This window comes from Phlebotomus papatasi, chromosome 1, assembly GCF_024763615.1.
Source record: "Phlebotomus papatasi isolate M1 chromosome 1, Ppap_2.1, whole genome shotgun sequence".
In the NCBI taxonomy this organism is placed as follows: domain Eukaryota; kingdom Metazoa; phylum Arthropoda; class Insecta; order Diptera; family Psychodidae; genus Phlebotomus; species Phlebotomus papatasi.
The window spans coordinates 4,551,254-4,576,956 of NC_077222.1; the positions used below are offsets into that span (position 1 = coordinate 4,551,254).

At 33.7% G+C, this 25,703-nt stretch overlaps 2 protein-coding genes across 9 annotated transcripts in view; one reads left to right on the forward strand and one right to left on the reverse strand.

Moving 5' to 3' along the window:
- LOC129798492 (cadherin-99C) overlaps positions 1-15,346 on the forward strand; it is a 61,538-nt gene extending 46,192 nt beyond the window's left edge. Inside the window, exons 9-11 of the mRNA XM_055841666.1 lie at positions 1,624-4,640; positions 11,024-11,209; positions 14,530-15,346. Of these exons, the coding sequence (XP_055697641.1) occupies positions 1,624-4,640; positions 11,024-11,209; positions 14,530-14,671 (3,345 nt within the window). The 3' untranslated portion in view covers positions 14,672-15,346. The remainder of the gene's footprint in view (positions 1-1,623; positions 4,641-11,023; positions 11,210-14,529) is intronic.
- Positions 15,347-18,859: 3,513 nt separating this feature from the next.
- LOC129798509 (RNA-binding protein squid) overlaps positions 18,860-25,703 on the reverse strand; it is a 29,641-nt gene continuing 22,797 nt past the window's right edge. For 4 of the 8 annotated variants that reach the window (XM_055841700.1, XM_055841698.1, XM_055841697.1 and 1 more), the window contains 2 exons: positions 24,098-24,172; positions 18,860-20,357 (listed from right to left, as the gene is read on the reverse strand). In XM_055841700.1, coding sequence (XP_055697675.1) covers positions 20,287-20,357; positions 24,098-24,172 — 146 coding nt within the window. In that variant the 3' untranslated portion in view covers positions 18,860-20,286. The remainder of the gene's footprint in view (positions 20,358-24,097; positions 24,173-25,703) is intronic. The other 4 variants (XM_055841704.1, XM_055841702.1, XM_055841701.1 and 1 more) reach the window with 1 other exon arrangement.

Consider the following 25,703-nt stretch of genomic DNA (forward strand, 5'->3'; position numbering starts at 1 on the left):
GTAAGATCCTGCGATCTCTGATCAAGAAATCGTAAAATCCTGTGATCTCTGAACAAGAAGTCGTAAGATCCTGCGATCTCTGAGCAAGAAACAGAAAGATCCTGCGATCTCTGGGCACGAAATAGTAAGATCCTGCGATCACTGATCAAGAAATCGTGAGATCCTGTGATCTCCAAGCAAAACATCGTAATATCCTGCGATCTCTGAGCAAGAAATCGTAAAATCCTGCGATCTCCATGCAAGAAATCATAAGATCCTGTGATCTCTGAGCAAGAAATCGTAAGATCCTGTGAGCTCTTAGCAAGAAAAAGAAAGATCCTGTGATCTCTGAGCAAGAAACAGAAAGATATTGCGATCTCAGAGAAAGAAATCATAAGATCCTGTGATCTCTGACCAAGAAATCGTAATATCCTGCGATCTCCGAGCAAGAAATCGCAAACTTGCCATCTCTGAGTAAGAAACAGAAAGATACTGCGATCTCTGAGCAAAAAATCTCAAGATCCTGTGATTTTAGAGAAAGAAATCATAAGATCCTGTGATCTCTGACCAAGAAATCGTAATATCCTGCGATCTCCGAGCAAGAAATCGCAAACTTGCCATCTCTGAGTAAGAAACAGAAAGATACTGCGATCTCTGAGCAAAAAATCTCAAGATCCTGTGATCTCAGAGAAAGAAATCATAAGATCCTGTGATCTCTGACCAAGAAATCGTAATATCCTGCGATCTCTGAGCAAGAAACAGAAAGATACTGCGATCTCTGAGTAAAAAATCTCAAGATCCTGTGATCTCTAAGCAAGAAATCGTAAGATCTTGTGATCTCTGAGCAAGAAATCGCAAACCTGCGATCTCTGAACAAAAAATAGAAAGATACTGCGATCTCTGAGCAAGAAATCTCAAGATTCTGTGATCACTGAGCAAGAAATCGTAAGATCCTGCGATCACTGAGCAAGAAAATGTAAGATCCTGCGATCTCTGAGCAAGAAATCATAAAATCCTGTAATCTCTGAGCAAGAAATAGAAAGATGCTGCGATATCTGAGCACGAAATCATAAGATCCTGCGATCTCTGAGCAAGAAATAGAAAGATGCTGCATTTTCTGAGCAAAGAATCGTTACATTCTTCGATCTCTGAGCAAGAAATCGTAAAATCATGTATTCTCTAAGCAAGAAATGATAAGATCCTGCAATCTGAGCAAGATAAAGAAAAATCTTGCGATCTCTGATGAAGAAATCGTAAAATCCTGCGATCTCTGAGCAAGAAATCGTAAGATCCTGCTATTAGGTGTCATTCCTTCATAATCACACCTATTTTTGAGTAAGAATATCATAAGATCCTGCTATCTTTTAGTATTAATCGTAAAATCCTGTAATCTCTTAATAATGATTTGTAATATCCGGTGATATGATCTCTTGTGATCAATAATAGTCCCTTGATTAAAATCACACTGAAAACCTTTTTGTTTTACATATTCCTTATCAAATGTTTTACCGCTCTATTTCTCTAATTTCCTATGAAGAAACGGAATTATTTTACTGACTTTTCAAACCTAAAAATACGTTTTATTTAACGTTTTCCTGGCTGTAATTCAGTGCTGGATTTTATATGCCTTTTCTTTTAATGCAGGCTATTGTGGAGGTATCTGTAACTCCTGGGCCTAACACCAAGCCTCCACGTTTCGTGAAACCCGTGTACGAGGTACAGGTGAGTGAAGGTGCAGATATAAATGCCACAATAGTGGTGGTAAAAGCAGAAGATCCGGAAAATGATCCAGTGAAATATGCTATACTTTCGGGAAATGATCTGAGGCAGTTTTCAGTTGCTCCTGATACTGGGGTTATTAGTGTGATTCGAAAACTTGATCGTGAAGATCTTACGCGGTATCAATTGATTCTACGGGCCGAAGATAATGGGGGCCTTTCTTCAACTGCCACAGTTAATATTCGCGTGACGGATATCAATGACAATAATCCGGAATTTGATGAGAATTCCCTGCCTTATCAATTTAGTGTTGAAGAAGGTCGAGCTGATACTGTTGTGGGGGTTGTTCATGCCGTAGATGCTGATGAGGGAATGAATGCTAATATTACGTACTCCTTGCCATCGGACATTCCTTTCAAGATTCATCCTCAATCTGGGGAAATTCGTACAATCACTGCCCTTGATTATGAGAAGGTGAAAGAGTACAAATTTGTTGTTACGGCCAAGGATGGGGCTCCTGATACGAGACTTGGGACTGCGAGTGTTTCTGTTAAAGTGACTGATGTGGCAGATGAAGTTCCTATATTTTCCGATGATAGAATTGATGTGAGAGTTCCGGAGAATGTTCCTGATCTCACGATTGCTACTGTTAAAGCTACTGATCCCGATACTCGGCCAGAGATTACATATCAATTGCGTCAGGGAGCAGTGGAACTGTTCCGTGTAGATCCGAAGAATGGTCAAGTTAAAACCATTCGAGGATTGGACTATGAGAAGGAGAAAACACATGAACTTATTATAGGGACTGTGGAGAATGATGGAAATGATGTTGGGGATGTTGTTAGGATTCATGTAGATGTTGAGGATCGCAATGATATTCCGCCGGTATTTGTTAGTGTACCTGAACCAATTACAGTGAATGATGATCAGAAAATTGGAACAATTGTTGGATCAATGCCGGCAATTGATGCTGATGGTACAGCTCCTGGGAATGTAGTTAGGTACGAAATGGTGGGTAGGGGCAAGGCTCAGAAGTACTTCCAAGTCGATCCGGATACCGGAGTCATTCGTCTTCGGGATGAATTGAACAAGGATGATGATACTGAGTATCAGGTTGATGTTAGAGCTTTTGATTTGGGTGATCCGCAACTTTCTTCAGTTGCTACTTTGCCAGTTTTCGTGAGGCACCTCCTGAATGATCCCAATGGAGGAGCTGAAGAATATGAAGCTGAAGTGAAGAATGGAGATTTTAACAGTGGTACCTTCAGCAATCAGATTGGATTGGCTTTTAGTGAAGATAACTATGTTGCGCATGTTTTGGAAACGAGTCCTGTTAACACAACGGTAAAGGCCATTCAAATAGTTAACTCGAAGAAAGCCACAAAGGTCAATCCGGGATTCAAGTGTGACATAGTCAAGGGGAATATTTTTGGGCAATTCTGGTCAGTTGTTGAGAATCACTCCTGTATCATCAGTATCAACAAACAGCTAGACTTTGAGAATAAGTCCTTCCATGATTTGGATGTTAAACTCTCGTCTCTCAAGTATTTCGTGAATCCCTTGAAGAGTGTGACAAAATTGAAAATTGTCGTTCAGGATGAAAATGATAATCCTCCTGTATTTGTGATCCCTTCATATTCCACAAATAGTCCTCATTCAGACACTTACTACGGGGTAGTTCCCGTCGATGCAGACATAGATACCGCAATCCTCCAAGTCAAGGCTACAGACAAGGATTCAGGAAAGTTTGGGATGATAAAGTACAGAATATTTTCTCCTGGGATAAATTCTGTGGGAAATGATAAAGAAATCACTTCGTATTTCACAATTTCCGAAGATACGGGTATTGTTCGGCTACAGAAGAGTGTTAAGAACATCAAGAATCTCCCAGTAACCTTCTCTGTGGAAGCTATGGACAACAATGGCGAGAGCAATGGGCATTTCAATACAGCGTATGCGCGAATTGTGATTAACACAATATCAGACATCAACAGGATGTCTCTGGTATTCTCAGATGCCAGCTCAAAGGACGTCCGGAGTCATAGTAAAGCTCTGGAGGAACTGATCTCAGAGAAAACATCTGGTCTCATTGCTGGCATAGAGAGATTTAGCAGTAGGAAGTTCCTAACGGCAAATGGAACTGTTGAAGAAGATCCCAACGCTACTGATGTCTGGTTCTATGTGATAGATCCTAAAACCGAGATGATCCTCGAAAGGAATTCCACCGTAGTCGAAGCCAGTCTGATTGAGGCTGATGCTCAGTCTGAATTGAGTTTTGCAGCCTCGGGAATAGCTAAAGCCACAGCACAGGGAATCTTTGCTCCAGTTGAAACTCGAAAGCATATACACAAAGTCCGTACAGCCATAGCAGTTGATAATGATGTCTTCCCCTACGCCCTAATAGCAGTGTCCCTAGTAATCCTTATCCTTGGTACCATTGGTATAATATATATTTGTATCTCATGGTCGAGATATAAGAATTTCAAGGAAAGAATGAGACACTATCCAACCCCACCGAATCCAATGCGATACGATCCCGTGATCATTAGCAATCAAAATGTTGATGCTAGTACAACAAGCCTAAAAGAATATGAAACTCAGGTGTTGGCCATGGCAGTCAATGCTGATACAGAAGATGATCTTCAGATGGACTTTAGCACAAAGAATCATGCATTTACGCTCGATAATGTTAGCTATATTACGCACAAGGAGAATGGTGGACGGAGTCCTTCGCATTCAGAAGCCACAACGGCTGTAATGTCCACTCTTCAGCGCAACAACAACAACAATCTCAACAATCAAACCAGTAATGGGAATAATCACCAGAATACTTACAATAGAGCCCTCGAAGTCAACCGCAATAATGCCAATACCTTGGTTAAGAACTCGGGAACGCTCACACTTGGGAGAATAAAGTCTGACAGGAACAACTACAACAATGGGTGAGTTATTTTTTATTTATATTTTTATAAATTGTTTTTAAGTGAAATCTTGAGTTTTGTGGGGAAGTTTTCTTGGGTTTACATTACAAGGACGTGGCCGGGATTTTATTGAGAGGGGTCCGAATTTGAAATAGGAAATTTCGGAAGTCGTTGGGAAACATTAATTCACTCAGGGAAAGCACATCAACTTATTCCAGAGCTTTCGGCTCGGTTTCCAAGCCTTCAGCAGTGGTCAAGTCTTCACAAACGTTCTCTGAAACTTGTTTAGGATTTGATTTCTGTCTTTTTCTTTGATGTTTTTTTGGGTTCTTTATCCGTTTTTGATTATTTTAAAGTGGTTCGGATACCTAATAAACTATATTATTACTGTTGGGGATTAACCTGTAAATTACGATGAGTCAGTGGCAGAGCTTATATCCGTGTGAAGGAGGATCAAATTTTTCCCAGTGTCTTTTCAAGATGCTTCGATGGTGACAGAAAACTCCTTTTTTTTACAACTCACTGATATTTTCACAAAATTTTTATTTAGATATCTTCTACAGCACTAGTTCTTTAAGAAACTCACAAATCCAGAAGCAAAAGTATGATTATTAATATGATAAATTGGGATTTTATTCGCGATGAAAAAATATGGATGTTTTAGTTTCGCCTGACATTGCAAGAGAGAGAGAGAGCGATTCGAAAATGAAAAATTATGGCAGATCGCTCCATTCAACAGGCCTTTTTATAAACCTTTCAAAGTTTCTTTTTCTTCTTCTTATTTTTTTTTTAAATTCAAATTAAGTCGTTAACAATTTTTTTTTAAAGCGAAAATATAAGTTTTTTAAGAATTAGGATCAAAAGTACCTTTAATTTACTTTTGAAACTTATTTTGGAACATTTGAGAAAAATCGATTTTGGTTCATATAACATACGGCTTCCCAAACCTTGAAATCAGTACAGGGTTATTCCTTATATTGGGAATTGTGATAGTGCTACTGCTAATTTAGCGGTACGGGGGATTGATTGGGATTCTCTCTTTTTCCCCTCTTCATCCTCTGAAAAAGTGGAGAATTTAACCGATAGGCTCACTAGCCTGTTTGAAATCGTTGTTCCCAAAAAGCGGGTACTAGTCCCTTCGCTCGAAACTCCATGGATCAATGAATCTATTGTCACCCATAATAAACGTCGTGACATGGCTTTTAAAAAGTGGGAGCGTTCTGGAACCACAGAGGATAGACTTGCATTTAAACATCTTCTTTGTATAACTTGTGTTTCCTTGTATAACGCTCTCTTCCCCATGAGGCCCGTACGGTACCACGGGAAATCCAGAGACATTTCCAGTCTGGGCTTGACCAGTGATTTATTTTTCTTAACTTTGCTTTTCTATTTTTTTCTTCCCTTTTTTTCTTTTTGTAGATTTTCCTTTTTATGTATATTCTTTTGCTTGCAACGCATTAAGTAAGAGGGTTGTACCCTGTTTGTAGTGTTTTTTTTTAAATAAATTGAAATTTAAATAAAGTAAAGAAAAAATCTAATGTGTTTAAACCGTTTAGTTTAGACATTAAATCTAAACTCAATCTTTAACACTTAAGAGTATACTTCGGGAAAGAAAATTGTTAAGAATTGACTAAATAGTGCAAAGAGTGATCAGTCGCTTTCTAAGTTCAAAATTAACCATGTAGACTTTGTAAAAACAATACCTATGGTGCTAATCGTAAAAATAAGAGATGAAAAATTCAAGAACGTATCTGCCATTTTGAATATGTTCCGTTTCTATTGGTCCATGCATTTCATTTTTGAAAAAACATTTAAATATTAAGTTCTTGTATGAATAGGATTTATAGCAAAGCTTTCATCAAGATGATTACTCAACATCTCATTTCATGATCTTGAAAACATAAAAAAAAATCTGTCTGTGAAAAAGGTATTGGCATAAATTTGGCAAAGTCTCTTACAATCGGATTAAAAATCTTTTGAGTCAAGACAGGTTTTTTCCTAATGGTCAATCCGACAAAATAAAGAAGTAAAGTTTAAAGCGGAAATGTGTCGAAGATCTTTCACAAAAATTCTGACTAGAATTGTGTGGGTGATTGATTGTGAAATCGTCCCGTTGAGTAGCAAAGTTTTCTTCAGTCTCTTCTGGCTATTAGATGATCAAATCGACACAACGTGAAACCACTTTGTGACTTTTTTTTTCGATTACCACCTGCTCAAGTTGTTCGAGATTGTTAAAGAGAGCTGTGTCTGAAGCTCAATAGAAAAACTAGAACCTCTGTAGGTTGACTCCACTTGACTACAATTTTTAATTGTATGAGTGTTGAGATACAAGAAGTGAGTTAGAGCAAAATTCCAGGCTCAATATCGAGAGTCGCTGAGTCTCTTTTTCCACATACTCATGCATTTGTTATTGCCTTCTTTTGCCAACCTCTCTCTATCACTAGATTTAATTACACAAGTGTTGGAAATTCAGCTTCTCACTCCAAAAGTAGAGCTGTGAGCGAAATTAAAAACTTTTATTCTAGATAAGATAGAGATAATATTTTATTTTTATTATCTAAATGAGATATCAGATGACTATTCATCATGTTAATTAGAGATAATATACTTTTAAATGATATTACTTAAATAAGGAAAAAGAATAGCTAAAAAAGAAATTAAATTCTATTCTTAGAACAAGATGTACCATAGGGAAGATATCTCTAAGAACAAATGAGAAAGAAGAAAGAAATACGTTAATTAACTAAATTAAATTGAGCTTCCTAGTTCATTGAGCTAATTATTATAAATATTATTATTTAGTTCCCTATGTGGTATGTTGGTTGCGACTACGGCAGCCTTATAAAAATTAGCCTCTTCAGGAAAATGACAGATACTTGATTTAAAGAGCATATAATCCATTAGTTTACACAAGTAGATCATAAAAATAAATTAGTCTCATTTGGAATAATAGGTAAGAGCAAAAATTTCAAGATACAGGATATAAAAAATAAAAATTTTGTGAGAATTAAGAACTTGAAAAGTCTAATTAAATAAACATTATGGAAAGGACTCAGTGTGACATTACAGTAAAAAGAATTAAATTTTGTAAAGCCAAAGTCCAAAATGTAAGCAAAGACTTTTTGTTCGATTTTACCAAATTTTTCCAAGGCTTAAAGCTTAAAGTTTGCTCTCTAAGTGACGTACTTAGGGGAGACTGGGGCAAAACTTGTCAAAACGCATATTTAATTCTTTCACGAGCTCTGAAAAAACTTAAACTTTTTATAATGAATTGCAGAAGACTATTTTCCTCTATCTCGAAAGAAATGTGATTTTCGAATCATTTACTAAAAGTCGATTTTGTGGAGATTCTCAAAATTGCTGGGGCAAATTTTGTCAGTTTTCGGATAATTTGTGATATTTTACTCTCGCAAACGTTAAAAATATCAAATAGACAAATTTTGATAAGAAATTTATTCCTCTACAACTTTGTCGAAGATAATTTTTCTCTATCTTAACGAGAAATGTGCTTAAATTGAGCTAATCAGTATTGATATTTTCTGTAAGCCAAATATTCCAAAAAAAAAGGACTCAAAATTTCATTATTTTTTATTTAACATAATCCTTCCGCGAATTCCTTGAAACTTTGTAAGTTTAAGAAGGTTCATGAGGGCTATAATAAAAATTTCAAACCTCAGTCTCTTTTATTTTAGAAAATAGTGAATATTGAAATTTTCGTTTTGACAAATTTTGCCCCAGTCTTTCATAAGAATATTTTCATAACATTGTTCCAAAAATACTTAACAGAATTGGTAAACAGATTTTTGGCTTAGATATCCTTCTAGATGTTTTAATATAGCATCAGTTTGTATAAGATGGGAGCATTCTGAATAATCTGAAGCATTCTGGAAGCATATTCTGGAACCGACGCTAAGACGGCGATGGTCGCATGAGGGTGGGGAAAAAACAGAGATGAAAATAAATCAATCAATCAATATTTAGTTTTTAAAGTTCTTCTTTTTTTAAATCGAGCTTTAAAAACTAACTTTTATTTTTCGATAAAATAAATCTTATCTTAATTAAGATATCTCAATCTACAGGGTGGGTCAATCGAACTGCAACTAAATCTAACATTGAAGTTAGTTCATTTTATTGGTTACAAGCCCACAAAAGCATTTATGAATTTTTTTAATGATTTTTTATCCGTAGTAGCACTCAAACATTGTGGCGCGATTGCTCTATATTTGACCGGAAAGTTCCTATGGTTATATTTAGGTCCTTTCAAAACCTGAATAGGATTAAAACTTTTGAGTTTTGAAATATAACTCGATACAGCGATTACTGCAATCATTATAAAACTCTATGGTGGACGTCGAAAAAATTGCATCATTGTCAACCATCGTCCTTAGGTAAAGAAGCAAATTGAACGAAATCCGCGTCATAGCTGTAGACAAACGGTCCCTGAGATGGACATATCGCAAATAACCATGAGACAAATATCTGAAGAGAACCTCTATATGCACACTAAAAATTCCAAAATGCATTAAATTTTATCGGTGTTCAAGAAAAGGTCATGCTCGATTGGGTGAATGAATTGCTTCGTTTGGCCGTTAGAGGCCAATTTCTAAAGATAAGCTTCCCTGATGGGCAAAATCAAGCTCCTGGCAAGTTGGCCTTTTTATATGGAGCTATTTGAAGCCAATTCCTAAATTGATCTCGGACTTAGCTCACAGTGCTCCAAGGAAAAAAATTATTTAAGCAAAAATTTAGTATATTTATCCTTCTATACGGAAAAGTATCTTATAATACGGAAAAACTTCTCACTTTTTAAATATTTAGCATAACGATCACGAGTGCAGAAAAATTCCCATACGCATTTGTATGTGAAAGTAAGAAATTGGCTTCAACTTTGAAGGCCACTCGTCGGGGACTAGGGCAAAATTATCAAATTCAGCAATCTGTAAACAAGTAAAATGGTTGTGTCTACCTAAGGGAAATGTCATACTATAATTTCAACATTTGAACGTCCATCGGAAGTCAAGGACCACAATTTTTTTGGTATGGACTTCCGCGATGTCAAATTATTGCTTTCCTTTAGTATTCTTGGACTAATGGGTCAAAAAAATACTCACCCTGCATCTTATAATTTTTTTCTTTTACAAAAATTTGTTTGTTGGGTAAAATGAGGTAATTTGGAACCATTTACAATTTGGTACATATGAGATATTTTCACTGTTTTAGAGATTTAAAAGGAAGAAATGCTGTTCCTTTTCTTCTTAATAGTCTTTTACTTCCATTTCACGGTTTTTGTTTTCTCTTTGCTCATCTGAAACAGTGAGAAAATCTCAAGTGTCCCAAATTGTAAATGGTTCCAAATTACCTTATTTAACCCTAAATATTCGTAAACATACAGAAAAATATTTGTTAAATTTTGTTAATTGTTCGTAAAGTTTTTTCAGAAGAGTTCGCAGTAGCCAGTACACCGTTTTCAATTTTCAATTTAATTGACAATATTTTGTTAATTATTGAATTATTAACCAGATATATGAATTATGAGATATAAATAATGAATATTCATACATAGATTATATTTATCGTTAAAATGCTTTAGAAGATCAAGATCTAAAAATGTAGGAACTGTTTACGTTTTACGTCCACTGCCGTCTTAGTATTTATTTCCAAACCGTGAAGTTAGTACACGATCCCTAAGAGTAATTGCGAGAACATTATTTAGTCGAGTGAGTGTTGTTCAAAATTGTCCAAAAAATGACCTTTGTAAAAATTTTTTTAACACAATCTGTTGTAAAATAAAAATTCATGCCCTTTTTAGCCACTGAAGAAGGTCCACATCGGGACCGAAAGCTCTGGGCAAGACGAAAAAAGTGTTTTCATCTTAGGGTGACCCTTTTTCACTGGCGAACACCGGAAAGTCCCTCTCAAAGATCTTTTATATATTTCATTATAATTCAAGAGAAGTCTAATAAGATTATTATCTTGATTATTATTATTATCTGGATAGTCTACACCTCTGGTCCAAAGGTATAGTGGAGAGCTTTATTGTAATCCACCGTGGCCTGTAGCAAAAGATCGCACAAAAACACTTGCTTATACAGACTCATATGTGCATTAATGTAGTCTGTTCCTGTTTGCCTTTTTCACAGTGGGCGGGATTAGTCAGAGTCCAGTTCAAAGACAATAATATAAAATTGAGACGATTCTTTTGATACCGGCAAGAACATAGGGTGTAGTTTTTTTTTTAACCTGTTTCCCCAAGCTTCATCTCAATGGTGCTTTTTGCATTAATGTTTATTTTATGCGCGGAAATAAATTTTAGAGATAAAATGGAGAAATTTTAAGAGATACGAAATATCATAAGGTTATAGTTTTTAATTATAAAAATAAATATTTGCTCATTCTATCCGCAGGTACGGCATGAATTCGCTGAGTAGAAATAACTTGACCCAAAATAACACATTCAATACTCTTAATGGCAACACATGCAACATATACAGCGGTAGCGACAGCAACGAACTCATGACAAACACCTTGGGCCGAAATAATAGGCATCAGAAAGATATAATGCCAGTCACAAGTCCCCTATTTCAACAAAGGTAAGTCAATCTTTGTAGATCGAGATATTTGCGAAAGTAATTTAAGATTTTCATTAGTAGAGTGATTGGAGGATAATGTTGAGGCAGACGATTTGATATGGTAGCAAAACGCATGATTGCTCTAGGTAGAGCTATAAACCCTCTCTAATCTAGAGTACATTAGAGGTCTTTCCATGAGGCAATTTTCAAAGGTTGTTAGAATTTTGAAAGACTTTTTTTAAGAAATACATTACAAAAAATTTTTAACATTCGTACTTCTCATTTCAAAAAGCTTACAAAAGAACTCATATTTGAATTAATTTTGAACAACTGTCTCAGAATATATTCCAATCATTTTTATTAACTAATCAGAGCATTAACAAGATATTGCTCTGGAAAATATTCAAGAAAGAATTGTTTTGAAAATGAATTTCATGAAATTTTCATAATTCGTTGGTTTCAAATGAGCTTTTGAAAATATCAATCAATACAGTGCCCGCTTTCTAATCCGGATCGGCGTAATCCGGACGAGTTATCGACCGTTACATTTAAAATAATTTTGAGGTCATGTATGCATGTGTGTTCAGCAATGAAAATGAATTATTCTGTGATGTTTTTGTTTAATAAATGAAATATAATAGCATAGAATTCTCTAATTATGTCTTTTTAAGCTTCTTTGAAATTTTTATTCTAATTCTATAAAAAACCTTGTATTATATTTTCGAGACGTTGAACAAATTCAAAAAATCCATCCGGATTACGAAGCGGACATCTGTCATATTGTCTTCCAATCATCCGGATAACGAAGCGGGCACTGTATTTACTATTCCTACGAACATTCAAATTCATTGAGACTGAGAACAGTAAACAGTATTGTTCGCAGGAAGAACAAAAAATTAAGTGTTCGCAGAAAATCAACACAGGATTCTTAGAATGGTTCTAGTAATCGATTTTTTATCATTGGATTAACCAAATTCTAACAAAATTCTTTTTGGACCAGTGAAAAGACAGATAGGGTAAGCCCACGTTGAAATTTAACTGTTCGCAAGAACCGAACAAACATGTACTGTGCATAGGAGCAGAAAAGATTGCTGTTCTTGTGAACAGTAGAAATTAAACTTTCCATACGAAATGTACTATTCTTAGGAACAGTAAGTAATTTAACTGTTTGTAGGAACAGTACATTTTTTACTGTGTTCAGGAATAGTAAAAAAAATGAAGTGTTTATAAAAGCAATAAAAATTTTACTGCTTGAAATATATTTTACTGTCTATAAAAACAGTTCTCAGTAACCGTAACTGTGTAAAGCTACTGTTTATAAGAACAGTAAAAATTTTACTCTTCGAGAAAAATATTACAGTTTCTAGTAATAGCAAAAATTTAACTGTTCGAAGAATCGTAAAAATTTACTCTTCACAAGAACAGTTAAATTGCACTGTTCAGAGGTACAGTAAAAACTTTACTGTTCTTAGTATCAGTAAAAAATTTAAATGTTTGCAAGAAATTTTATTATTTTTAGTAACCGTAAAAATTATCTTGTTCGGGGAGATCGTAAAAACTTAACCTTTTACAAGAACCGTAAAATTATACTGCTCAAAGGAACAGTATTTTTTAATAAAATACTCTTTGCAAAATATAAACGGCAGTAACTCTTTGTTCTTTGTAACAGCAAAAAGTGTTCGAAGGATCGTAAAAAATGACTGTTCACAAGAACAGTGAAAATTTTACTGTTTGCAAGACATTTTACTGTTCTTGGTAGCAATAAAGAATTTAAATGTTCACAAGAACAGTTAAATTACACAGCTCAAATGAGCAGTATTTTTTTGTGGTCAGAAATAGCATAAATCTACTTATTCATACAGTAAATACAGTAATACTGTTTACAAGAACAGTAAAAATTTAACCGTTTGAGGAATCGTTAAAAAATGGTCACACTGCTCATAAGAACAGTAAAAATTGTACTATTTGCGAGAAAGTTTACTGTTCTTAGGAACAGTAAAGAATTAATTGTTGCAAGAATAGTAAAAATTTAACTATTTGCAAGAAAGTTTACTGTTATTAGGAACAGTAAAGAATTTAACCGTTTGCAGAAACCGTAAGAAAATTAGCTGTTCACAGAACAGTAAAATTACACTGTTCAAAGGAGTAATATTTTTTTGTGCTCAGAAATATCATAAAATCTACTATTCATACAATAAATACAGTAAATTAATACTCTTTCCAAGAGCAATAAAAAGTTCTTCTCTTTGCAAAAAATATTACTGTTTTTAATAACAGCAAAAATTTAACTGTTCGAGGAATAATAAAAAAATGACTGTTCATAAGAACAGTAAAACTTGTGCTATGTGCTGTGCAAGAAAGTTTACTGTCCTTAGGAACAGTAAATAACTTAACTGTTGCAAGAATAGTAAAAATTTAACTGTTTGCAAGAAATTTTGCTGTTCTTAGGAACAGTAAAGAATTTAACTGTTCACAGGAACCGTAAAAAATTAACCGTTCTCAAGAAGAATAAAATTTTTCTTTTTTGCGAACTGTGGAATTTTACTGTTACTTCGAACAATTTCAATGTTCTTGAAATTAGTTAAACAAATAATAAATAAATTAAAAGGCAAGTCGTTCTTGAAATTCGCACCCGAGGCACATTGTAGGGGAAGATGCCCATGCTTTGCACGGTCCCAAGCTTTATAATGACTAAATTTTTCCTCTGTTTCTGTATAAATGTGACTTCGAAATATATTTTAAAAACAGGATAATTTTCCCTAGTTTTTAAAATATGGGCGCGATAAGCCCTATCTGTTTATTGAAAAATTTAGCCATTATAGGGCTTGAGACCGTGGAAAAGACAGACACTTTCCTCTACTGTAATTGTAATTAAAATTTGTTTTATAAAATAGCTTTACATAAAAAAAAGAATTTTTATCTAAAGAGGATACCAGGGAATTTATCCAAGAACCCAAAGGATTTTCATCTCATTTTTTTGTTGTTCTGCAATATTATTTATGCTTTTTTAGGTTTTGTATTCAGTATCAGAAGGAGCAAGTTTATTTATGCCCAAATAGTTCAAGAGCGATGCCCTATATAAATAAATTAATTTGGTTGTAATTGACAAAGAAGGAAAAAAGTCATTGTTTGCATAAGATTATGTTTTTGTGCAGAACAAAAATCATTTGAACTTGTCATGTGTCTCTGCAACAAAAAGCCATCATGTCAGAGAAAACGCAAGCCATATACTTAGAGAGAGAGGCATAAGTTAATTAGAATTGCAAATTGCGCTAAACATCTAAAATAAAAATCCCCACCTGACTTCAATTGTTTCTAATCTAGTTTATTTCTTATGGCAGACAATACGGCGGATCACACTTTAATCATCCGAGTGCAACAAATGAGAATGTCACATTTGCCAATAAGGACTACAATCCGCTGGGCTTTGCCTACCTGAATGATCTTGATCGATCCGATGTGGAGACCACCACCGAATTGTAGTCTGCTTTCAGGTAGGGGCGAGGCCAAATGGACCAGTAATTGTTTTTCGAATTTGTTAATAAGTTTTTGGAGGAGTGTAGTTATTTACAGAATATATTTTTTTTACATAGGAAATGAGTCAAAGGATGCAAAAGAAATATCCTTAATTATTTATTCCTTTTATACTCAAAGAAATCGACTAAATTTGTTTAAAAGAAAATTTAAATAAATGTATACTTATTTTATAGGGAGTGCCTGAGTATTTTTGAGAGTTTATTTCTCAAAAGCATTTTATATGATTTCAATTAGGCCATGTAAATTTAGTTTTAAATTTAAAAATAAAAAAGAAATGTTGTAAGAATGAGGGAAAGTGTACAGTTTCGAAGCAATGTAATAATTGTTCTAGAAAGAAGACCATCCTTAAATCAATTAACTACATGACTTCTCTTTGCCAATAAATTCTTGATAGAATATTGAGACTCCAGCATTAGAAATTTAGTTTATTCAGTCATTGCATTTCAGTGCAAATAGTAACAATATTAAATGACGAAATAGTGTAAATATTGCTATAATATTATATATTTTATTAAAGTACTATACAATAATTTATAGAATGTGTAATAAGTATAAAATGCTTCCGTGATTACTCACTGTATTATATAAAGCAAAAATAAATTTAAAAAAAAAATGATCCAGCAATAGAACTTGTTTTAGTTCTTCAGAAAATATGGTTCATAGAGGAAACATTTTAAATGTTCAGCTTCTAGGAGAATCATTCAACCAAGATCCACAATGAGGAGCTTTTTAGAGCTTTTACTCAAGACACATCGGGTGTATACATAATTTAAGTATGATCTCAATGTTTGAAGGTAAACAAAGTCGTGCTATATCAATACAACATGGCTAAAAACAGATCAGTAATCATATTTAAAAAGAAAAATAAAGTATATTATTTAACAATTTAAGGACGATTGGAACATCGGTGTCCCATAAAGAAAATAATTTTTCCTGACTACCTAAATTTATTTTTTTCTTATGTCTGTACATAATTGTAAAGCAGAAGGTTGAAGGAATCTAGAATATTTTTTGCAAGTCTCTAGCTATTTGATATGTAGTAAATATTTAAGCTAAAAAAATAGCGAATTTTTAAATTCTCAAATTCATAATTGATTTTATTTATTTTTTGTACTTCCAATTTTTTTAAGCAAAACCCTTTTGGCAATATAAACTACAATACTCATACGTAATATTTTTCATTAAAGCGAAAAATATTTTATTCATTGGTATTGTCAGAAAAATTACTTAATTTTTGAGCTACTTTTGTCCCTATCGTTCATAGAAGTACAAAATACACCGAATCAGACTCTGTTGGACTTTCCAAGGATCAAATTTTAGAGTGTAGTAAGTCTAGGATGTTCCCAAAAAGGGTCGTAAGTGCGCTGTGGTTATAATACAACTTTCTATAACATTTGAAGTTCGTGGGTCCAACACCAGGGGCGCCACAGTCAAAAAACAATTTCAATATCACATAACCTCAATTATCTCGCCTGTCGCTGAACCGATTTTGATGATTACTTGGGGCGTTGTGGTCGAAAAACGAGTTTAGAAACAAATACAGTAGACTCTCTCTCAAATGGGCATTTGGGGCGAAATTTCATCCGGTTTATCGATAGATTTGGGCGTCAAAGCCTTTGGAAATTCCACAAAAACGCTCAATTATAAAGAATTACGATAAAATAGGAAGAATTACAGCGAATTTGAGCAAATTAGCTTTATAATTAAACGTGAAAATTGTCAACAAAATTTTGCGCCCGATTCAAAAAGAACCGATTGAGTGAGAGTCTACTGTAACCTCGCTTATCTCAGCTTCTGATTAATCTATGAGATCAAGTTCTATGGCAAAATTATAGGGAACATTCTAGCCTACATTTCAACCATATATCACTTTTCTGCCAGTCCATCCAAATCCTTGACATTTTGGTTTAAATACAAAATTTGTATAATTTCACGAATTTTATTCAAGATAACTGAATGGCGTCCCCCAACTTCAGCTCTAAATCGAATTTGTGTACATTCCGAGTTAGCTCACGTTAAGAATCTCACCTACATAAGCCGGTTAGGATTATCTGTCCCTTTTTAATATTTAACATATATAGATCATCACTATCCATCACTATCATCATATTGGTACATTAACTGAATCTCTACTGGTTCATTTTTCTATCACTTTTATTCTTTGGAGAAAAAATACCCTGAATATTGTAGTCTTTTTAACTTTTCAAATAATATTTTGTGATTGTGTCTTCTTCAGTTGTTCTTGGTTTGTCTTTTCTTTTGAAAATTACTCAAGATTTTCTCTAAATTTTCCACGTTAGGTTTTGAAATTATATAGTTAGGAGAGAATTATTTTGCTGTAAAGAAATTAGGGAATATAATTCTCTCTTAATTATAATTTCAATAACTGATGTAGGAAAAATTAAATAAAATCCTGACTAATACTCAAAAAAGACAAACTAAGAACAACTGAAAAAGACATAAATAGATGTTCAATGCTCCGGAAAATTGTCTATTACAATTTTGGATTGCTCTCAATAATATCAACACTTGCCGAAATAACAATCCATCCTAAGAAAATAAAATTCACATCCATCGTCGATTCTTTTTCATAACAAAATAAATCTAGTCAATTCTAATTTTCTTGGCTAGTGACTACTTTGACTACGAGCAACTCAATTGTATATGATTTTTGGATTTTTCACTAGAACATTTTATATCTCAGAGTAGAATATTTGAATATTTTATAAAAGCGGGATTGCGAAAGCATTAGAAATGTTGGGAGTCTCGGCTAAATATTCGCAATGCCAAAGCTCTAGTGTAAATCGTAGTATCAAATTGAGTTTTTTTTGTTGAGCAAATTAACTATGAGAGTGCAAATTGGTGAAGAAATATCAATTTAATTTGTGATAAAATGTGTTAAAAAGACTCCAATGTTAGGTTGAAGGCCAAGTGAGCAACAATACAAATCCGATTTAGTGCGGACAAGATTTTCGAGGTGAGAAGTGGAAAGCTCAAGTGAGAAGTCTCATTTCGAATTCACTGGGATGACATTCTAACTTTTCCTGTTGAATCCGCCCCCAGGAATTATCTCCAATTTTTTAGACATCCACATCCAGTAGGATCCACATCCACAATTTTCGTGGCATTGTCACGAGTGAGTTCGAAACTTGACAATGCCATTCGAGCTTTTTTTTGTCATATCATATGAGTTCGAAAATGCAATTCATTGAATCCCTTTACTTGATGATTTTATGAAAATACAGTATACGTCCTGGTTGATTTGTTTAACAAAATTTATTGTCATTTAAATTGTCAGAAATCTTAAATATGTGACTTCTGACAATGCCACGTGAGCTGAAATGGCAATGTCACGGTTACAGAATCGCATTTTCGAAAAAGCTCTCCTAAGATTTGAACCCAATTTGCCATATGGCATTGCCAGAGCGTTACAGAATCCCCTCCAGTAGGGGAATTCTGTAATTTTCGTGGCATTATCACGCGTGAGTTCGAAACCTGGCAATGTCAATCGAGCTTTTTTGTCATATCATATGAGTTCGAAAATGCAATTCATTGAATTTTTAATGAAATCCCTTTACTTTGTGATTTTATGAAAATACAGTTACGTCTTAGTTGATTTGTTTAACAAAATTCATTGTCATTTGAATTGCCAGAAATCTCAAATATGTGACTTCTGACAATGTCACGTGAGCTGAAATGACAATGTCACGGCTACAGAATCGCATTTTCGAAAAAGCTCTCCTAAGATTCGAACCCAATTTGTCATATGGCATTGCCAGAGCGTTACAGAATTCCCGTCCAGGACAATCTGATGGAAAAGTCTCCCTGATATTCGGAGAATAAAGGAAGAATAATGTGCGGACAAAGACAAGCTGCTAGATACCTCGAAAAAGCCCAAGAAAGAAAAGTGAAGAAAATTGTGAAAAACCGTGTTAAGAGAAATTCTAGGACATTGTAAAAAAAAGTGCCCTCATTCACTCTGCATGCCCTGTAAACATCCTGACCCAATTAATGAACGAATCTCAGAGAACGTTTGTGAAGACTTGATCACTGATGAAGGCTTGGAGACCGAGCCGAAAGCTCTGGAAAAAGTTAATGAGTTTTCCCGAAGAAGGACGAATAAAAGGCATGAAATATCTTGGTGGTTTTTATTATGTCTCAAAGTACATGTTAGTTTGAATTAAAGTTGATTACCAATGCTAAATGTTGTATCAGAGAATTAAGTTAAATCTTACGGGCTAATCCTTCTTTTCTCCTTATAATTGTACACATTAAATGCTAGCGAAGAACAGAGAATAATGTCAAGGTAAAATGGACAAATTTGTGTGAAATATTCCTAAAAAATCCTTCTTTTTGTTTTTTTTGCTAATTCGGCATTCCCCCACAAATTGGACTCCAGATTTTTATTTGGGGCACACTTAAACCCAAACCCCAGCCAGATGCAAGTTCCGCTTTAGTTTTTTTTTCTCTACTCAATAGACTTTATTGAAAATCTCTAAGCTTGAACATAAAAAAAATATTGTAAGATTTTACAAAATATTTTCTAAATCTGTGAACTACTTATTGTTCTTCATCTCGTACAATAAAATCTGGATTATTTTTGTTTTTTTGGGCTAATCCAGAATTAAAATTCTGTTTATGCAGAAAAAATACAATTATTTTCATCCACTATTTCTTAATGTTTATCAAACTCTTTCTTAAATGAGAATCATATTTTGAGGTTTTTTTTTCTTGGAAAGACAACTCGGTTTTTTTGTTTTTCGAGAAATATTACAAAGGATTATTGAGAAAAATTGTCATTTATAAAATGTAGCGGTAAGTTTAAAAATTTTAGTGAAAATCCGGGAAATCAATTTCTATTTATTTTTTTGTATATCAAAATTTATTTGGGCGGAAACTCAGTGTTAATTAGTAAATATTTTTATTTGAAGTGATGATTATAAAAAAAAATTACTCAAAATTAAATGAATTTCAGGATTTAACGATTTCGCTATCTTTCTTTTTTTTTTAAATGGAATGATGAGGATGGATGGAGGTCAAGAAATATTGAACTCTTGAGAGAGAGGTCATTTCTGTTAAATTTTTCTTGTGTTTTTTTTTCTTCTTCAAAAAACCTCAAACCCTCTCATTCAACAATTTTTTTTCATCTATGAAATCACATTGAAATTAAACATTCCTATTGATCCTACATTTTCTTGTAACTCTATTTGTTTTATCATCTCCTTGTTTTTTTTTTACGTACAACACACACAGAAAATTCAATGAGACTGAAGAATAAAATCTTCTCCTTTTTTCTAGGCGTTAAAAAATATTAATATTTCTCTTTCTATTATTCTTTCTCTTGTTTTTTTTTTTTAAATCTTGTAATTCATGAAATACACAAGAGACTCTCAAAAATCTCTTTATGCTTTGTTTTATTTTTTTTTAAATTGTAAGGGGCTATGTCTCTTAAAAGTAATTGTTTTTCTTTTTAAAATGAAGAAAAAGACGCTTCAGGGGGACTCTACAATGTTTTTTTTTGTTGTTGCTGTGATGGCCCCAAAGTAATTTCTTTTTTTTTTTTAATAGGGCTGGTGCCTCTGCTGACGTCCACCGCCGCCACCTCGCTGTTTACCACCCTGGTAGTTTCCACCTGGACAAGAAAGAAATGCAATTAATCTCTCCTGCGTCTCCTAAACTGAAAAAAAGCTTAAAATTCTAAACCCAGCACAGTGGGTTTTTTGTCTTTTTCTAAATAAGCCTGGTGAACAATATAAATTAAATTTTTGATTTGTCAGATTTTTCATCGAAAAAAAGAAACTCTTTTACATTGCTCTCAAAAAAACACCCTTGGTTTTTTGAGTCTGTTTTTTCTCAACCTCTCTTGAGGTTGTACAATAGATAATTTAATCATAATCCCAATTGTTTAGCCACTAGAATACATTTACTAAGCCTACGGGAAAATAAATTTAAATAGAAATAAGGGAAAGTATGATACAGAAATGAGATGGTTACTACTAAAAAGGGGCATGCAGGTTTCATTTTTACACGGTAAAAAATATGGGATACTATTCCAAATCCTTTAAGTAAACTCTCTTATTCAGAAACGAATGTATTGAAACTTTGATTGATGTGCACCCTCTAAAGCAAAGTCAAAAAGGCCAAAAATTGCTTTTTTCTAGCGTAGAGGCTATGCGGCGGGAGATAACAGGTGAGAATGTTTGCAGAACCCTCCCCCATAAGTCGATCCAGGAATAAAAATATAATACTCAATTTTTCTTATCCTCTTCTCATTTCGAAACTATTTGTAATGCAATTTTTATATTTCACAAAACCTCTTTTTAATTAATTTAAAGCAAAAAGTTCTTGCGAGATAAACTTTTTTTTTATGAAAACACAGGAAAGATAAGATACATTTGAAAATTGGGTCAGTGTCCACCGCCGTCTTAGCGTTGACTTATGATTAGCTGAAGAAAAGACATTTTGAAACGGCAGTAGGGGAAAACACGCTTTTTTCGGACGATTTATGCTTCGAACAATTCATTTTTTTTTCAATGTGTTATAAATTATTCGGCCCATTATAATAAAGCTAGTCCAATGTCTCAAATCATCCAATGCCTTCAGAACTGAGAGACTGTCTTCAGACAACAAGTTTAGACCAGTTTCCGAAAGTCTCAAAATCCTAAATAGCAACTAGTTTAATTAGTTCTTCAGATTAAAATAGATTAATTCCCCTAAATCCACTTCTAAGTCAACATTTTCCAAAAATTTTCGACTTATAAGAAATTATAGATGTTAAACCTCATGGCTAAGCCTTAGATTTGAAGGCCGTATAAAGCACATAGAAAAAAAATTGTCCGAAGGTAGCGCGCTTTCCCCTACCTTTGACCTTGCAAATAAATTAAGGTATGCTTCAAGGTTATTGTCATGTAAGAACAAAATGCTCATTTGAGCAAGTTCCAAAAATATATATAGAGGGCAGCATTGAAATTCGAATATTTCTCCTAATTTTAAATAAAGTTGATATAATTTAGTTCGACAAACAGATTGTGAAACTAAATTATTTTATGATATAGCTCAATTCCATTTAAAAATAGGAAAATAATACCTATTTCAAAGCTGCCTTTCAAAAATGCCCTAATTTCTTCTACAAAAGTAAACTTATGAGGAGATAACCTCCTTCTGGAGGTTTACAGTATCTTCCTATTTTACATTTCGTATTGCAGAAACTTCGTAGTTTAGGATATTTCGTATTTTACATTTCGTCTGCCATACATTTCACATAAGCATATCAACGAATACAATAATAAAATTGCAGTTTTACAAGGTCAAGAACGCTATGCGCCTCGGGTCTGAGTTTAAATTCAAACTTCAAGCTGTAATTATCAGAATCGCGTTTGGGGAAAAGGGAAATTTTCTGTGCTTTGGGAAGTTATCAATGTAAAATATACGAAATACGAGATTTCTAACGACAAAGTGTCCAAAAAACAAAGATTACCGAAGACAGATTTCAAAGAGAAATTGGGAAAATCATAGGTGTAAAAAACGAAGACATCTGATCCCGTTTCTTCAACCCTAAATCAATATCACTATGCAACACGATTTTTGGTACACGGATCGCGCATGGTACGTTTGATAGGGTCGAGTCTCCTGATCAAGAATGTTTTTGGTTTTGTTCTTAGACGTCTCAATTTTTGTTAATTATTATTTTTTTTTTATATTTTCTCTGCTTTGCCTTATATTATCCGTTATATCGCGAGTTCTAGTGAACATAAATTAATAAGTTTAGGTCCGTTGGAAAGGTAATTAGTTGTGCTTCAACTTTGTAATGTACTTGATTTTTGTAGAAAAATTCCCTGGGTGCAAAAAAATCAAGTCTATCTAAAAATTCTCAAAAAAATACCTTAGAGGAGCATTTTAAAAAATCATATAAATTAAACTAAACTAAATATCAATGTACTCTCTTCAGCACACAATAGATACCACTTAGGACTACATTTCGGTCATAGATGACATCCTGATCCGATTCCTCTAAATACCTAATTTTTTTTTATTTTAGCCATTTTTTAAAAATACGACATCTCTAGCTTAGCGCAAATTTTTCCAAAAAATATTATTTTCTGGACATATGGATGATGATATCGACTTCAAATGTTCTCACTATCCTCCGTAAGTTGATATAAGGACTCCAAATGACACTAAAATTTCCTCTACATGAATTTTCTTATCCTCCAGAAACCATTCTTTTGGGAATATCTGAAGAACTAAACAATCGATGACTTTCAGTTTAGGATATGTTATTACGGCTTAAGCCGAGAGACGGCTTAGTCGGCAACTGATGGGAAAGTAGTCTAATCATTATTTTGATTATAATTACGTTATGCTATCTCTCAGCTTACGCCATAATGGCCTCTACACATTGGGAGCAATTTTTGTGAAAAATTGCTTTTTTGAAGGAAATTTCCTGCAGCGTTATAGGGGGAAACGTCAAATTTCTGTCAAAAACGCAATTTTTGACGAAAATTGCTCCCAATGTGTAGACACCTTAAGTCTGTTCAGCACACTACGTTTCTCACTAAGGGTGTCTACACATTGCAAGCAGTTTTCGTCAAAAATGTCTCTTTTGAAGGAAATCGTCTGCACTGTTGTAGGTAGAAACGTCAAAATTCTGTCAAAAATATGATTTTTAACGAAAATTGCTCCCAATGTGTAGAGGCCTTAAGCCATCTATTGGGTAAATATTACCCCCCTTATCCCTTTTTTACCGTGTAACTACCAAAGCTGCAGGTTAAAATCAGTCTGAGGATGGGAAACATTCCAAGGGGATAAATTAAAACAATACCAACACCAAATCACACACTCGTCTAAAACGACTTTTCGACACATTACTTTTATGCCAAATTTACCAAGACATTTTTAGCAATAGTAATAATTTGGAAGAAAAAAAAAAACAAATAAATGATAGTTAATATATTTTTTGAACGAAAAATTTTGCTCAATGAGTTAAACATCAAATAAATATAATGGAAAAGAGGAAGAAACACAAACACTTTCTCGTTAAGGAACACAAAATAAAAGAGAAATAATTACTGTTTGAAAGAAAAAGTGTTACAAAAATTCGAAAAAGTAGCAAGAATGAGATAAAAGAGGATATTCAAAAGATAAATAAAATTTGTAAAATAAATGTTTTTTTGTTTCTGTGATAAAATGCACACTCAAGCAAGATTTGGGTGCAAGAAAATCCGACAATTGCTTGTTTTTTTTTTTGTTCTAATTTATCAAATCAAAATTATTCTCTCAAATCATCTCATCTTGTACTTGTCTTCTTTTATGCTTTTATGTGGATTATGCAATAAAAAAGGCCATTGCAGGATGGAAAATCTCTGTCAGTACCTTTGCCCCGTGGCCCTCCAGAGCGCCCGCCATTCCCGTAGCCTCCGTCATAACCACCGCCATAGCCACCATAGTCTGGGCAAAAAGGAGTCTCTTTTAGACTATTTTTTCTTTCTTTGTCTTCTTTTGCAAATGTCTCAAAAGCATTGCAAAAATTTAATTTCAATCAAAAAGAAATCTTCAGACATTTTACTTTAATAATTTTTAGCAAAATAAATATTTATGTAATAGAAAATAAATTCAATAAACTATAGTGGATAATTTAATAAAAACTCTGAGCAAGAAACTGAAGACAGGTCTTGAGTGTTTCCTTTGGTCAAAAAATTGAAATTTGTTTTCTTTTGGCATTTTTGTTTTTTGAAATATATCACTATCAACTAAAAATGTCAATAATTCAGCATTCTAATGAGTATTGCACAATAACTTTTGTTTGCAAACATGTTTTCAAAATTTCCCATAAGAAAGAGCGAGATGACTAGATCTAGATCTCACTCATCCTCATTTAAAAATGTCAAAAACATGTTTACTAAGCAAAAGTTATTGTGCGTTTGGCATAGTAAGCATTGCCAAATAACTCTTGATTTGTAGACATGCTTCTGAATTTTATAAGACTGAGCGAGATGACTAGATCTAGATTTCATTCACGTGGATTTGACACTTCAGCTAGAAAACGAGAAATTGGGTAAGTCATCTCGATCACTATATTTTCCAAAGTATGTTTGCAATAGAAAAGTAAATGCACTTATAGTATAATGCCTAGCACACAAAAACTTTTGTTTTGAAAACATATTTTTGACAATTCAATGAGAGCAGAGCGAATGGACACAGATCTAGTCATCTCACTCACTCTTATAAGCTGTTTCGAAAACATCTGTACAAACCAAAAGTTATTGTGCGTTGGGCATAATGCGCTGTTGAAAATTCTTTTCCACAGACTGCATAATTCTAACATTTTTCCCTCCATTAAAAAAAAATTAAATAGAAATCAGTAAATACTACAGATGGTTGCAAGATTATAGGGAGATTTTAGCAACTGAATGTCGAAACAAGGAATATCGATAATCTTCCAGGGAAATGTCCATGAAGATCCCAAGTTTTTATCCCCTAATTGTTTAGCTTCTAGATTTGAAGACAATATTAGTGGCTCCGGCTCACCTTTTAGATCAGGAAAATTTCATAAAATCAAAATTCGCATCTCTTCCTTTCTCAAAAGTTCTGCGAATATGTCCTACTCTTTCGCACTCTTCTTCTTTTTTTGAACATCACATCAAATTATATTTAGTTCAGTCCAATTTGGAGTCGAAAGAGTAGGATAGACTTATGCAAATCTTTTGAGAAAGAAAGGGTCGCGACTTTTGTTTTTATGAAATTTTACCGATCTAAAAGGTGTGCCGGAGGCATAAGGATGGACGAACAAATAGTTGGACATCATTTCGCAGGAATCGTCTGATTCGCGTAAATGTCATTTGGATCAGCAAATTGAGCTATCTGCATTTATTGCACTGTGTCGTTTCCAACTAATGCAGATACAAAGCAAAAGCAAATAACCCAGTTGGTGATCCAACCGACGATATGTTATCAATATCAGTATTACGTGTCATGAGCT